Source organism: Polyodon spathula, chromosome 21 (assembly GCF_017654505.1).
Source record: "Polyodon spathula isolate WHYD16114869_AA chromosome 21, ASM1765450v1, whole genome shotgun sequence".
In the NCBI taxonomy this organism is placed as follows: Eukaryota; Metazoa; Chordata; class Actinopteri; order Acipenseriformes; family Polyodontidae; genus Polyodon; species Polyodon spathula.
Window position 1 is genome coordinate 12021036 of NC_054554.1, and position 16604 is coordinate 12037639.

Consider the following 16604-nt stretch of genomic DNA (forward strand, 5'->3'; position numbering starts at 1 on the left):
AATCACATAAGTAATCAAACCCATCCAGAGAAGATTTCAGCCAACACTTTATTGATGCTTGATTTACTGGCAAAGGGTCAGCAATGTTAGTAACAAGTTGCCCTCAGCTATGACTTGAAAATATCTTTCTCGAGAACGACAATATTAAACCAGCTGATCTTATTGCAACCACAGTGTCACAGGACAACGCTAGTTTGGCAGGCTGCTGACGGAAAGAAATTGAGTGCTGTAGGAGTACAAAAGAAGCAGGGATAAATTGCATCCTGAAGGAAATATACAGCCTCAATATGTGGTATACTTCAAACATCTGATGCCTAAGAGACTGTAATGATCATGCGGAATGCCAAGTGTAAACAACAGCGAGTGGGTGTTCTTCAGCTCCTGACACGCCTTTTTTCAAATGAAAGTGCCTTGCAGATATAAGTGCTGCAATTTCTGATATCACAATACTGGGTAAACACCATGGGTCTGTGTGAATTGCGTCATATCGCTCTGGGTCTCAGTACTACAGATCTTCAACTCTATAATAATCCTGCTGGTGTTTTCACAAGGATTTATTAAACCCTCCTTTACAGTAGTAATGTTAATAAAAAAAATACAATGCACATTTATACAGTGCGCATTTCTATAATGCACATTTATACAATGCACATTTATACAGTGCACGTTAACTTTTGGTGTATTGCAAATAGTGTTGGTCAATTCCCCACCTATATAAAAACCGTGCTAATTTACTTTCTAGTTTTGTAGTTTTGTAGCAAATGAACTGCATCAGTTTTCAAGGTTAAAACTAGTTTTCAGAATCTTGGTACTATTAGAGAAGTCATTTAACAGCAGCTTGATATGTCATCTTGAATGGTGGCCTTAATATTGAAGGTGACTTTGAATTGCTTTCAACATGAGCAAATCAGGACTGTAAAAAAAGTGGCTTTAATTGTGATGTGTTCTTTATACTGAGGTTTTACTGTGTTTTGTTATTTGTCATTGAAAAATATGACATTATGGCAGTATATGCCAATTTGGAATATATGTATTTGAATTACTGTATTATAATATGCATCTACTGTATATAATCTTAGGTATTTTATAGTTACAATACTCATGCAACAAGGGTGATCATTGCACGCACTAATGTTTTTCTGTGTCACCTGGCCAGGTGTGTCCCACACCTGAAAGGTTGGCTGTGTGCTTTTCAGTGGGCCACAATGCACACAAGAGTAGCAGGCTTGATAAATATTTGAAGTTAACTGGCTTCCATTGCTCTAAGTGAATCCTGCATCTTTAATAGTGAGTATTTAAGCTCATTATCCAATATCTTGTGACTGGCCAAAACTACAATACTGTAAAACAAGAACATTTTGCGAGCAAGAAATGTTTGCTAATTTTGCTTTTATAAAAATCCGCAAAATTAATGTGCCGTGAAATATATTATTCATACATGTGCCGTAAATTAAAAGAAAAAGAAGCGCAAACATTTTTACCTTTTTACAATTTACCTTCAAGTTCATTAGCGAAATTAAATTACCGCAAAAAAATCCTGTTTTACAGTATTATCAACCAGGCTAAGGAAGAAAATCAAAGCGGATCTAGAAGATAGTTGTGTAGCGTGTCTAAGGAATAGACATTGAATACAGTAGTGAATTCATCAAAATTGTTACAAGAGATTGCCAAGAATATCTAGTCAGATGCGTACAGTCATGCAGGTTGAAAAATAAAGTTATACTTAAGAAATACTGATGATATAACGGCTACAGATTTTCTACTTTCAGTTGATTGTTTTTTTATGGACTGCCATGCATTCTGAAGGCGAAGCTGAATCGAATAGATTTGCCAGAGGTTTTTGGGGGGTTTTTTTGGGGGAGTTTTTTTGACTGCACTTAAAAGTTATTATTAGTTTAATTACAGGTTGAAATAGAATGATTTATGAAAGCTTAATCTCCAATCTGGCAACAAATAGATTGAATCATTTTGCAAGGTACATTCGGTGCAACATCATAAAATGATCAATAGTAATTGACTTTTGAAGAAAACCAAATGCAGAGGTAATTACCAGAGTTCACTGACTGTTTTCTTGTTTTAACACTAATTAATACAAACCGGTCCATAATGTCTGTCAATGGAGATATTTCAGTTTAAAGTTTAATAGAGCTTTAAGAGTAACACTGCAAATATAAAATAATTCAACTTTTTTTAGGTTTTATTATTATTATTATTATTATTATTATTATTATTATTATTATTATATTATTTACAGTAATATTTATTATTCAAAAGTTTACAAAATTACATGGGAAAACTTTAATGTTCAACATTCTAGGTGTAAAATTATAAACATGTTCTCAAAATATCCAAGATATATAAAATCAAATTATTTATTTCTGGTTTAGTAACACTAACAATTTTTTTTTATTATCCTTTTAGTTTAGTAAAATAGTACAAATTTTGTATTGGTCAAAATCTCCTATTTGGGATGTTGCACCAGCATGATGTTTTATATCGTAGTGCATGTTTAGAAGTGCTTGGTGGCTACCTTTTATGCAGTTAGGAGTGTATTTCTTGCTGTGTCAGGCCCTCGAGTGACGTGAGGCCTGAGAGTTGTAACACAATTGCTTTTAACCTTACCTAGGTGGCAGGACCATGACAGCACGGCTGATGAGATGAGTATTTGAAGGTCATGGAGTCCAGCTGAAAGCTCTTTGTTGGTTTGTTGGAAGCTCTGAAGACGTGGTGTGCCGTCATGAAGCTGACCTGCATGTTCTCCTTCACCCTGCTCTTCGGAGCCGCTGGGCTCGTCCTCTTCATTCACCTGCAAGACCTCTCTGAAATAGTGCAGCAGCAGATACCAGGTTAGTAGGCCTGGTGGCGGTCTTAAGCAATTAAGCAATTGGTTAGTTTCCTTACCTCCAATTCTCACTAGCAACATTACCATTGGTCTCCCCTTGCTTGTGTCAAGGGGTATGAAAATAAATATTGTCACTTCTTTTAATAGTTGTTTGATTTAACTGTGTTCTTGGGTATTGAAAGCTTGTGTAATGAACAGATTGGTCTAACAAATGTATCTTTTTTTAAATGTTTTTATATAAATCTTTCAATATAATCCCTTGTAGTTACTGAAAGATTTCCAGTTGAATGTAATCTGTTTGAACAGTAATGTCCAGGTTATTGGCTGTTGTCTGAGTTGGGGTCTGTTTGTCTAGTCTTGTGTTTCCATTAATAATGCAAAAGAAATATCTTGTCTATGCTCAATGATTCTAATGGGAAAACATATTGGCTGTCATTGGGTTTGATTAGGTATAACATGAGGGTTATCTTTGACACATTGAGAAGAGATTCATAGTAGTCACTTGAGGAACAAGGAGAGAAATGGACTGTTGCTTGGAAATTGTTCAGGTTTGTGCTAATTTGAAATTATCCATGAGGTGGAGATCACCCATCCATGTACTGAACAGTCCAAACCCAACTTAGCTTCTAAGAGCTGTGAAGATGTGGTTCTGAGGTAGTCTAACTGCAGAAGCCTTTGAAGTCATTGGTTCATTTTAGGTGACCCATCCTGACTCCACTACTGAATGACCTATGAAACTGCCCTCATTCTCAAACATTGCTGCTATGTTTCTATATATACGTAACCTCAGGGGGACTGTGCCATTGTATTAAAGGCAGTAAATTAAAATGAACTTGCTGCTGAAGAAAACAGCTCACGAAAAGAAAAAGGGTTGATTTGATTGACCTTTACCCTGCAGGGTAGCTGGATTTTTTTAGAGCATTTTCCACTTCCAGGGAATCCACCTGTATTACATCAACCACTTATTGTTAGGGCAAATCCCAAGGATAACCAAGGATAGGTGGAAGATGCAATCCAGGGTGATTCTCATGTGCTATAAAATGTTGTATCAAACCACTTAATTGACTTCATTAGAATATGCCTTGCTAGGGGTGTGCTGCTGCCTCACAATGCCAGGTTCCTGGGTTCAATTCCAGCCAAGGGGTCTGTCTGTGTAGAATTTCCCTGTGTTTGAGTCGGTTTTCTCTGGGTACACTGGTTTCTTCCCATTGTCCAAAGACATGCTGCTCAGGTTGATTAGTCACAATAAATTGCCATGTGTGTGGTGCCCTGCAATGGACTGGCATCTTTTCCAAGGTATAGTCCTGCTGGGTTAGGCTCTGGCTCAGTGCAACCCTGTAAAGGATTAAGCAGTTCATGAAAATGGATGGTGGTATTATCTTATCAATGATTGTCACAAGCTAATGTATCTATATAAACCAAAAACCATCACCATGACTGGTCCAGGAAAGGGGGACTCAGTTGAAGTGAGAACTGCACATGGTATATCACCAAGGATTAAAAAAGGTTATGTTTTTAAAGTTCCAGACCTAAAAGGTTAAAACAAGTCTATGCAAGAAAATCTGAAGTTTACATCAAGAAACTATTAAAAGAGAAAAACTTTTCTTTCCATTAGAATTACACGTGGTGCCTAAAAATTTCTTTGCTTTTTGATCATTTGGGAGAGGTTCATTAATGGAATAGCATTGAATCAGATCCTGTTTAACACAGAGAGAAGCGTCCTGACCCTTATGATTGGCACTCTGGCAATTTCTTGTTGGCGCATGACAGAGACGTTACCCTCTTAAATAATGCTTGCATTATTTGCCTTAAATAAAGCACTTTTGACACTAGCTGTTTGTATTGATTTGTTACCATTCATTTGTTCTTTTCTGTGCCTCACATGGTAACCTAATTGTAATGCTGCTCTGAGAAAGCAATATCAAAGTAATTTTCCACAACATTAGGTGCAATTTCCTTCTGATCTTTCAAATTAAACGAGCCCATCCCCTTGGCTTCTGTAAGCACACAAACCTTGATTACATTTATGTGTTGGGCAGTCATGCCATCCTAGGGTATATACCCTCTGCACAGCGTTTCCCCCATACACTCGTGGTACTGCCCGCTTCGCTGTGTGCGCTGCTCTAAACTATGCAAGAAAAGTCTACAGCTGTGGCCAAAAGTTTTGTATCGCCTAGAATTTAGCATTATAGATTGAGATTATATATATATATATATATATATATATATATATATATATATATATACAGTGGCTTGCAAAAGAATTCAGACCCCTGATCAATTCTCTCATATTACTGAATTACAAATGGTACACTGAAATTTCGTTCTGTTCGATTTTTTATTTTAAAACACTTCAACTCAAAATCAATTATTGTAAGGTGACATTCGTTTTATGTTGGGAAATATTTTTAAGAAAAATAAAAAAATGAAATATCTTGCTTGCACAAGTATTCAACCCCCACACATTAATATTTGTAGAGCCACCTTTCGCTGCAATAACAGCTTTAAGTCTTTTGGGGTAAGTATGTACCAGCTTTGCACACAGTGTCGGAGTGATTTTGGCCCATTATTCTTGGCAGATTTGCTCCAGGTTGTTCAGGTTGGTTGGACAGCGCTTGTGGACCGCACTTTTCAAATAGTGCCACAGATTCTCAATGGTATTGAGATCAGGACTTTGACTGGGCCACTGTAGGACATTCACCTTTTTGTTCTTGAGCCACTCCAATGATGCTTTGGCCTTGTGCTTGGAATCATTGTCCTGCTGAATGGTGAATTTCCTCCCAAGCTTCAGTTTTTTAGCAGACTGAAGCAGATTCTCTTGCAGTATTTTCCTGTATTTTGCTCCATCCATTCTTCCTTCAATTGTAACAAGATGCCCAGTCCCTGCTGATGAGAAGCATTCCCACAGCATGATGCTGCCACCACCATACTTCACTGTAGGGATGGTGTGTCTTGAGGCATGGGCAGTGTTAGGTTTGAGCCACACATAGCGCTTTGAGTTTTGGCCAAAAAGCTCTATCATTGTCTCATCTGACCACAAAACCTTTTCCCACATTGCAGCTGGGTCACTCTCATGCTTTCTGGCAAACTCCAGACGTGCTTTCAGATGGTACTTTTTGAGTAACGGCTTCTTTCTTGCCACCCTCCCATACAGGCCAGTGTTATGCAGAGCTCTTGATATGGTTGACTGGTGCACCACTACTCCACTCCCAGCCACTGAACTCTGTAGCTCCTTCAAAGTGATTGTTGGCCTCTCTGTGGCTTCTCTCACAAGTCTCCTTCTTGTTTGAGCACTGAGTTTTGAGGGACGGCCTTTTCTTGGCAGTGCCTGGGTGGTGTGATGCAGCTTCCACTTCCTGATTATTGATCCAACTGTGCTCATTGGGATATCCAAACACTTGGATATTATTTTGTACCCTTTCCCTAATCTATGCATTTGTATTACTTTATCTTTAACTTCTGTAGAATGTTCTTTGGTCTTCATTTTCCTTCAGATTCACAGCCTTACCAATGATCCTTCAACAGTGTGGTTTTTATCCAGAAAATGTGACAGCAACTTTAATGGTTCACAGGTGGAGGCCAATGGTAAGGTAATTGTGTCCTCGTTAGGGCAATTTCTTTCATCGGTGCAAACTGGGAGCTTCCACAGCACAGGAGTTGAATACTTATGCAAGCAAAATATTTCAGTTTTTTATTTTTCTTAAAAATATTTCCCAACATAAAACCAATGTCACCTTACAATAATTGATTCTGAGTTTGTATTTAAAAATAAAATATCAAACAGAACGAAATTTCAATGTACCATTTGTAATTCATTAATATGAGAGAATTGTTCAGGGGTCTGCATACTTTTGCAAGCCACTGTATATGAACTTCATTTAGATTTTTACTTAACATCATGTAATCAAAGAAACTACGAAATGATATCGCAAATTCGAAGCCATATTCGTAGAACAGTATTTAAAAAATGCAGGCTTTTCCAACTTTTATCAACTTTTTTCCTATTTAGAAAACTGCAGTGTGGTATGTAATTCAATATGTTAACTTAACATTATTCAGCTGGTTTCATTCAACATTATGTAGGAAAATGTGTCCATTGTATGATGTGGTGCAAAACATTTGGCCATAGCCCTACAATTAATGAAGCATTAAGCATAACTTAATCTACTGTTAGCCAGCTCGGACTGCTGAAGCAGGAGTAGCTAACAGAATCATTCCATACATATTAATGCACTTCCACTTGCTGCATAGGTCTAGAAAATGTGGTTTTGAAAGAGTGTTACATAAAATGTATTTGGATTTGAAAACATGTATATCTGGTGCTACAGTAAGACAAAGAAAGTTCATACTTTGCTTGCCTTCTCAGAAAGTCTTCCTGTTTCATTTAGTCTGCTGGTTCAATTGACAGGAAAAAAGGTGTTGAAGGGACCGCTTTCACACTCGGGGTGAAATTGCCAAGGAAATGCAACACTGCTTGAAAGTGAGTCTTGCAAATAGTGATTTCATGACCTAGTGTGGGACCTTATATCTTGTTTGATAATAATAATAATCTGTTTACTTGAACATGTTTCCTTAAAAACTGCACATTTGAGACCCTTGCTATTCCCATTGGTACAAAATGGAATAGCATAGAAATGTCCACTAAACTAAACACAATATTATTTTTAAAATTGTGTAGAGCAGTAATGGTAGGTAACACATGTATATGTATGTGTGTATATATTTATTTATTTATTTGTTTATTTATGAACACAGCAGGGAGGGGGATAATATCCTCCCTGCATAAAACATTGTTTGTTAATTGTTTCATTAGTTAATTATCACCTGCACCTGGCTACCACTGTATATCAGAGCCAGGTGCACAGTATATAAAGAAAGGAAGAAAGTCTGCTCAAGTATATAAAAAGAAAGGCAGTGTAAACCCTTTTGATTTGTAAAACTGTGTGTCTTGCATACAGCAAACAGCTTAGCTATCTGGTGACTAGTTTAGAGTTGCTGTTAATGTTTAGTTAGTGCACCAACTGAGCTAGGTGTTTATTTTTTTTTTTTTTTTTATTAAAAATAGTGCGTCAGTGCTCTTAAACCTCAAAATCTTTGTCCTGCGTCCTGCTTCTAAAAGGGCAACAAACGTGAGAGTGCAGGGCAATCTCGTATCTCAGAGTATATATATATATATATATATTATATCTAATATATTATATATATACGCGGGTCGCGTGATATATATATATATATATATATATATATATAACCGAGCTTGCTACTCACTAAGGTTCGTTGCCCCTTTAAAAGCAGGACCCAGGACAAAGACTTGAAGTTTAAGAGCACTGACACACTACTTTTAATAATACACGCAAAACAAACGCCTAGCTCTTACTAGAGCACTAATTGAACAAACAGGAACCTGACTAACACAGGATAGCTAGGCTTTTTACCTGTTTTAAAAACTAACAAAACAAAAACACACAAACAGTACCTTTTTTTTTTTCTAGTGACTCAAAGCACCATCAACCAGGCCCTCCACACAGCAGCAGCCCTGAGCACACTGGCTGCTTTCTTTAAATACCATGCACCTGGCTCTAATTTATAATAATCACCAGGTGCAGGGGAAAATTAATTATAAAACAATTAAACACATAAATGTGTCTTTTTAAGACACTGGCCATTTAACGGCCATCTCCCTCCATCCTTAAAAGACCACCCACCCTCAAGTCCCATCTCTTTGATTTTCGCCCTCTTCCGCGGGCGTGCTTAAGGGTGGGTTGGTCCCTCCGGCGCTTCCAGGGAGGAACCGCGAACCGGCGACACAGGACCCCATCGGGATGACTGGGGCGACTGCAGCGACGGCCGGGGACCAGGTGGCTGCAGCAGCAGGCAGAGATCTTCACCTGGGGACTGGCGCAGCGATGTCCAGTCACCCAGGGGGAGCAAAGCAGCGAACAGGGGGAGCACAAGCGACATCTGGGTGCTTGGGGAGAGAGGAGTAGGGAAGAGCTGTGGCCGATGGTGCAGACTCCTAGGCTCCAGGTCTAGCCCAGGGAGGGCTAGGCAGCAAGGGGCAAGGTACCACCCGCAGTAGCGCCAGACTGTATTGCAGGGGTGGTGGTCGGAGCTGTGGTGGAGGTGAGCTCTTCACCTCCTCCCCCTTGTTTGTTGCTTCTCCCTCAGGTGCTGGAGACAGCTGGGTTTTTCGTGCCTGCTCCCATTTCTGGAGCAGCAGCAGCTTCAGCTCGGTCAGCTCCGGCAGTCCATGTTCCTGCCTCTACTTCTTATTCTGCTCCACTTGAGCAGCAGTGTTCATATTGATCTTAGTGATCAATTCCTCTAAACTTTCCATTTCACTGGGTCGTAGGGACGCCCACACATGCTGCCACCATATGTAACCGAGTTTGCAACTCTCTGTGGTTCGTTGCCCCTTTCAAAGTGGACCCAGGACACAGAAATGAAAGTTTTAGTGCTTGCGTGCACTTTTAATAACACAAAAACAAAATTAACAAAACAAACACCTAGCTCCTATTCGGAGCACTAATTAAACACAATAACGGCCCTACCTAACTATCTAACACGGGACAGCTAAGCTGTTTCCCCATCCTTAAACAAAACACAGTTTAACACAAAGGTTGAACACCAAAAAGGCTTTCACACAGTATCTTTTTTTCATGATGGTTGAAAGCACCATCAACCGGGCCCTTCACACAGCAGCAGCCCTGAGCACACTGGCTGCTTTCTTTAAATACCCTGCACCTGGCTCTAATTTACAATAATCACCAGGTGCAGGGGATAATCAATAATAAAACAATTAACAATTAAACACACAAATGTGCATTTGCACATGTTTTTATGTTTTTTTTTTTTTTTAGTAGGGAGGAATTTTTTTTGTTTTTTTTTTTTTTTTTTTTTTTTTTACCCTCTCCCTGCTCACAATAATATATATATATATATATATATATATATATATATATAAAATATATATATATATATATATATATATATATATTAATTAAATGGAGCTAGCTTTCCTTGTGTCTTGTTACTTTCTTTCATACTGTGCTGTTTACCAATGCAAACTTCTTCAAAGTGATGTCTGTAAAGTTAAATAAAGTAAGCAATTGCTTTCTTCTCTTTCTGTATCCATTTCCCTATGGTTACGTTAATCCCAACACAGCAAACCATTTGAAAGAATAATACAGGATAGGTTAATCTCCTTGCAGCAAATAGGAATACAATTTCAATTTTCAACACCGAGAAAGAAAAGCCTTTTAAAAGGAAAGGCAGATATCATTGTCTCCGGTGACAGGGGTTTGAAAGCTGTCATATTGATACCAATATCAAGGAACAAACTCAACCGTGTAAATAGGCAGTACAGAAATTATAACTGGAGTGTTTTTTTGAGCACCGTATAGATCCAGCTTTTGCAAATCTATTTGAAGGTTCCTATCTGTGCTTGCTGTTTCATTCAATAAGCAAAATCTGACTGTACTTATTGTTAATATGAACAGTTTTATATGTCGGTACTGAAGATCATTGCAGTTTAAGCCTGACATTTCAAAGCTGCAGTGTTCTGTTGTGCTAATTACTTGACTGTGCATTCTTCTATTGTCTTTTGTAGTTAGACTTCTGTGCACTCTACTTTGTCAGAAAGCCAACTTTTTATCTGTACTGTGGAAGCGTCCCCTCATTTTACACCAGCTTGCCAGTAAAGTTACATTTCCATCTGCCTCTGCGACTGAGAGCGATCTGAAATCAGTCTTGTTTATTTCCATCAGCAGGAGGTTGAGATCAAATCAATTTCAATGGGGACTCTGGCAGCCCTAGTCAGGAATGTGGGATTGCAGAATGTGATCTCTCCAACTCACACAGATGTGGAGGTTACCTACTGTAATAAGACTCAGAGGAGAAGACTGTCGGAATAGTGTGAGCTATTTCAGTGCTGAGACAAGTGCTACCAAACTAGTCTGTTTAAAGTAAAATAAGACAGAGACCTCACAGCTAAATAGCTTGTCTGATTCGGTATCTTTATCAGATGTGTCTCCCCTTTAAAAGCCTGGAGAGTGTAACCTGCTTGTTTATTTTGCATTAGCAAAATAAAGGGGGGCTTGACTTCATCCAATAACCTTGTTTTACCTGCCATCAGCTGTCTTGTCACAGAGTAAATTTACGCTTTGGAGGAAAACATTCAACCCTTTAATATAAAGCAAGGAGAAGCTTCATTAAAGGCTTTTGTCCAATGATGAGACTAAACCCTATTATACCTCCAATGCTGACTACCAGTATCTATCTAAATTCTAAATTCTGAAACAGCCCTAGCCTGGAAAATGCTAAAGTTTCGCTTCCATTGAAAACAAAGGAGGCTTGCCTATCGATCTGGTTAATAATGTAAAAATAAACGATGGAGACGGAACCCGACACTAGATCCTTAGCCCTGTCTTTGAGACATTGATTAAACTCTGTAGATTTTACTCCTAGGCAATCTGGCACTTATTCAATATGACTAGTTTCTGGTTGTGAATGTTGTCATTCCTCGATGTGTCCTGCTCTGGCAGCTGTCTTGGAAACAGAGCCTTCGATAATCAATTAATCAACTGGGGATTGCTTAGGCTGGCCTTCTAATGACCAGCAACATGAAAATGCTTATCAAACACGAGCTGTACTGTTTTAAAATGAGCTTCCATGTGACGTTGACACTGAAACAAATTAGAATGGATCTTATTTTTCTGTGTTACATGCAGTTTATGCAGTATTGCAGACCAACCTTGGAGATAGTGGAGAGAGTTCAGGTATTTCAACTTCCATCGCAATGCATTCTGGTATGTTTCACCTGTCTCAGGTACCTTTCCCATTAGGACTACACTTATCAGAATGCATTGGGGTGTGAGCTGAAATACCTGAACTGTTTCAACTGTCCTAGTATACATAGAGTCATATGGTAACCCTAATCACAGTTTTCCTAACTAATGTATTCTTTGACCTATTTAGAAATGTGTTTTTTAAACTTATTTTAAATAGTACTTATTTAACCTACATTTGTAAAACTTGCATAGATATTGAAACGTGTGGTTTGTGTCAGGTGTTTGAGAGATGAACTATATGGACTGCTTGCAATGGCTGCACAAGAGGCACCAAGCCATATAGGATTAGGCCATGGGAAGACAGACAGCTCAATTTTGAGCCGCTTTTCAAAATACGATTTAAGCCCTTCTGTCATTCAAAGTGATAACAAGCTGTCGGTTGCTGAATGAAACCCACTGGCACCATCAACAATCATTAGACTCCATTTTATTTTTAATATGTTGCTGTGATGGATGCAACAAACAGTGTGGGGAGATGGAGATTTTGGTGCCCAGTTACTGTTTCTGCAGTGGGAGCCAGTATGTGCAGGAACAGAAAATATGGCTTCAAGTCCTTTATAATCCAGTATATTCTTTCATTTTAATAAGATATATGTGATTAAATGAATATTGAGCTACCAGGCAACCCACCAAATTTTGTCTAGTGTTACCGAACTGCCTGCAGTTTTTTACAGGAACCGGCTACTGTAGCTTTATCTTTGCTGTATCTTGTGTTGTCCATATCGCAGAGATACATATTTTTAACACAATTCTGATTTCATTTTAACATTTTTATACACACATAATGAGTAATAAATGAGTTGAAAATAAATTTAATTTGGGAGCGATCACTAGGAGAAAAAAGCTGTTCTTGTATGAGTATCATAGTGGGATCAAGATACACTGTGACACTCACAGCAGAGGTAAAGTAACGGGTTTCACTGCCGTGAGTCTTGTAACCCTCTAGGTACAGTACTGTAGTGTATGTACGATGCTTTAGAATTCACAATTTATTATTAAACCACTTTTACTGTATGAGCAGATGTAATGATTTTATGAAATGTAACACAGCACTCGTGTGGGAAATGGTTTTCGATTACAGAATTTAGAATTCAATATCTCAACAAGGTGGTGGTAAAATAAGAAAAGACTGTACTTAGAAACTTTGACTATAGGCAATAGTTCAAGTAAACTCACAGGAACTGTGTCTTTATTAGATTTTTTTTCTCTATGGCAGACAGCTGAAATTGAAAAAAATGTTTCTCCTGAATTTGTGACATTTCGTATGCTGGGTCACAGCACAGGGCCCAATAAAAACAGATTTATTTATTATTTTTTAGCTTAAATGGCAGCAACCAATTCCACCATTGTTTTTTTGATTTATTCATTTCAGTCTGAAAGTGTGATAGATTATAAATAGTGTTCGCGAGAAAGATATTCATGGTTAAACTGCAGCTAGAGCAGGCACACATCTTTATTTTGAAAGCATACATCTCTTGCCATGATAAGCTGTCAAAGCAGGCAGGGAAAACAGGTCTACTCGGGTCTCCAGATAATGCTACCCACTGTTGTTCATGTAGCTACAGTGACAGGAGCAAGATGGAAATCGAAATGAATCTCCCTGCAAAGTCAAACATGCTCTTGCTTTGCCTTTCCAAATTGGTCACCCTCCTGTACATTTTTTTCTCTCCCCCCCCCCCTCTCTGTGCCTCTCTCTCCTGAAGTGTAATTAAGATATAAATCATACACACTACTGACAGGTCAAAAGAATGTGAGTGACCCATAATGCCATAATGCATAGCTCCCGTTGTACTATTCAAGTGGAACTTGGTGACTGTTGCTTGCAACAATATGTCGCACGCGTCCGTTTTTCAGCAAACTTTAGAAAGCAAGCCTGTGAGACAGACATGTTTGTCACCCACCATCCTTCCCCTTTTCAAATAGATACTTTTGCTTTTGAAGAGTTTCACACAACTCTTACACAGTTTATATACTGTAGATCCAGTGGATCGCGTAACCACACACATTGATGTACAAATTGAATGCAAATCAAAAGTTAATTCTAACCTAATTGTCTAATAGAGAATGGGACATGACGTCCACCATTACCTTACAAGAGGCAACATTGGCAAGGAATTCAATTTCCCTTTATTGGCGGTTGAGAAAAAACAACAAATTAAAATCTGCAACTATAATAAGATATAATAAAAACCTACAAATTATCGGAAGATAGGTAGAGAAGATTGCTGAAGGTGGTACCGTATAGTAGTATAGCTAAAATGTTTAACAGTTACTGCTCCTTCCAAGTGAATTTATTTGCTTTTTAGGTTTCTTCATAAATTAACTACACAAGCTTAATAAGCGTACCTAACTGAAATGACTGCCCCTTAATAAAAAATGCAGAACAGTAAACAGGTCTAAGAAGCATAACTCTACTTAAAACTGCAGACCGTTCTAGTACAACAGGAAAGATAACTCTGCTCCACATGTCAGACCGCTATAATGTATGCATTTTTATTTATTTCTATTGAAAGAGTACTTAACGGAAGAATAAAAAAGGTTAGAAAATCAAAAAAATGTAATGAATTAATTCAAATGTCTTTTTATTACCTTTGTTTAAATTCCAAATTGGACACCTTCATTTCTACCCCTCCCATCTTCAGTTCTTTCTCTCTGCTTTTAAAGTATCAATTTTGTGTGCCATAAAGTCACTCACATGAAACCATGCTATTAGAAACATATGTTTTACATTAATTATTTCTACCGCTTTCTAGGATGAATATTCATCACAAGTGCACAATGGCTGTACACGGACATTGCTTTCTGGCTGTAATATTTTGTTCCTTGGAACATTAATATCTCCTCTTTCCTTTCTCAGTTCTCCAAGTTAATAGGCAACCTCCTGTAGTCTTTTAGCAGCACCTTTATTTTGTAGTTTTATTACTGTGTTTTATTTTCCCTTTTTCTTTCACCTTCCTTGTTTTCATTATTCTTTTGAGCACCTGCGAGTGCGCCCGCAACTGAAACTGTTGTTTCCCAAAAGTGGTATCCTGGTGGCCCTGTCTACCATCGTTGGTAGTCAGGCCATGGACAACAGCGCTCCCTGTGGACTAAAATAAATAATTGAACTATAAAAACAAAAGAAATTGAATAAATAAAACTGGGCACCTGTGCAGTGTTTCAAGTACACCTTTCTGTCTCCCATGTGTCAGTGAATTACCCACCACCCTTCCACAGATGGTGTAAAAGTGCCCTTTTTGCAGTGGCACAGCGGGAGCACAAGCATTCTATTTGCGTTGCAGAACCATATATTTATTTTGTATATGACTTTTATAAATGTTAATAGCAAGTCTGCTGGGTTTTTTGCATGCTTGGCAGTTTCTTTGCATTTTAGTGCTGCAAATAATGATCAATCTGTTGCACTCCTCAGTGGTGGTGCCAGCAATCTGAATATCCACGGCCACCTATATTATAGGGACGTAGAGGGGCATTATTGAGCTGTACTGACCAAAGGGCTATCGATGGACTAAACCCCCTGGAGCCCAGCAAGCTTATGTAGAATGGAACAATAACATGAGGGGTGCTGTTAAACTATTGGCATTATATTACATTACATTACATCAGCAAGGGAAGATGTACGATAGGTTTAGATTGTATTATAGGTATAAAAAAAAGAATCCCTTTCTTTTTTAAAGATAGTTTACATAATGATTCCTTACATAGTTTTCTCGTTGTAATTGCAAAAAAGGTGTCCCCTTTCAGAACAGATAATGCTTTGTAAATTACAGATATTTATGCACCTGTTTGTGTCAGCCGAGTATAGAGGCAGTGCTGGAAAAGATTTCATCTGGTGGTCCGCTGGGACCAGATCTACTTCTTATATTGACTCTGCTAGAACCCTACCTTTATGACCTACTCCTGGGAGAAGTTGGGTTAAAAAAAAGAAGCCCAGTATCTGACATATTTGCATGAAGGGAGCCCAGTGTTCAGTGCTAATGTCAAAATGTTGTTTTCAGTAGAGACTTTTACATTTACCAGGATTCTGTCAAAAAAGGGTGTGATTGTGACACGGATAAAGAAGGTGGCAGTGAAATCAAAAGCAGAATAAAATGGAAGCTCAATTATCAACCTCTTTTTTAAAGGGGATTAAAGGTTTTAAAATCCATTTATTATTATCACTGCTGTTAATGTCACCCTCCCCATATTCTCTCAGCAAATGGACAGAAAATAAGCAGGGAGACAGAATATAATCATTGTACATGTGTCGGTATCCACGCTCAATAGATTTGAGTTGGCAGGTGTATTTAATCTAATATATGTGGGATGAATAAAATATCTATAACCAGCAAGACACAATATAATGAGGAATAGCCATATAGAAATGTACTGGTGGAATTATTATTTGCCCTGGATATTTGGACTTTCATAGAGCTCTTTTACATAGCAATGATCTAAAACTTTTCTTTTTTTTACTAAGAAGTAACAAAGTTGCTACCTAGGCATTTTATTTTTATTACATATGCAAAGGCGTTGGCGTTCTTCTAAATTCATAAACATATGCTGACACCCATATGTAAACTCAATATTATGTCAATCAGTATTTCGGCAGAATCGTACATAGCAGTGAGCTGGAATTAACAATGTTGTATGAGTGACAGATAATCTTGGCCATTTAACTTTGCTAGGCATTCAGATGAATTTTAAAAACTGCTAGGCTGCATTTTTGTGATTCTCTGTTTTTTTATTATTGAAAAACTGTGCAAAAAGACTGTACCTTAAAGAGTATTTATATAGTGAAATATATTGTTATATTTATTTTAAAAGTAACAGGGTGTATCAAAACATATTATGTTGGCATAAATAAGCTGTTATTGGTGACACAATAGTGCATCAACATTAGAGGTGGTGTGTAGCTGTAACTTTTCTCCCCTCTA

At 37.9% G+C, this 16604-nt stretch overlaps 1 protein-coding gene across 1 annotated transcript in view; it reads left to right on the forward strand.

The window, feature by feature from the left end:
- The first annotated feature begins 2737 nt into the window (after window positions 1-2737).
- The window catches only part of LOC121296698 (carbohydrate sulfotransferase 8-like), a 110710-nt gene continuing 96843 nt past the window's right edge, over window positions 2738-16604 (forward strand). The window contains exons 1-3 of the mRNA XM_041222470.1: window positions 2738-2846; window positions 8599-8905; window positions 9011-9075. Of these exons, the coding sequence (XP_041078404.1) occupies window positions 2738-2846; window positions 8599-8905; window positions 9011-9075 (481 nt within the window). The remainder of the gene's footprint in view (window positions 2847-8598; window positions 8906-9010; window positions 9076-16604) is intronic.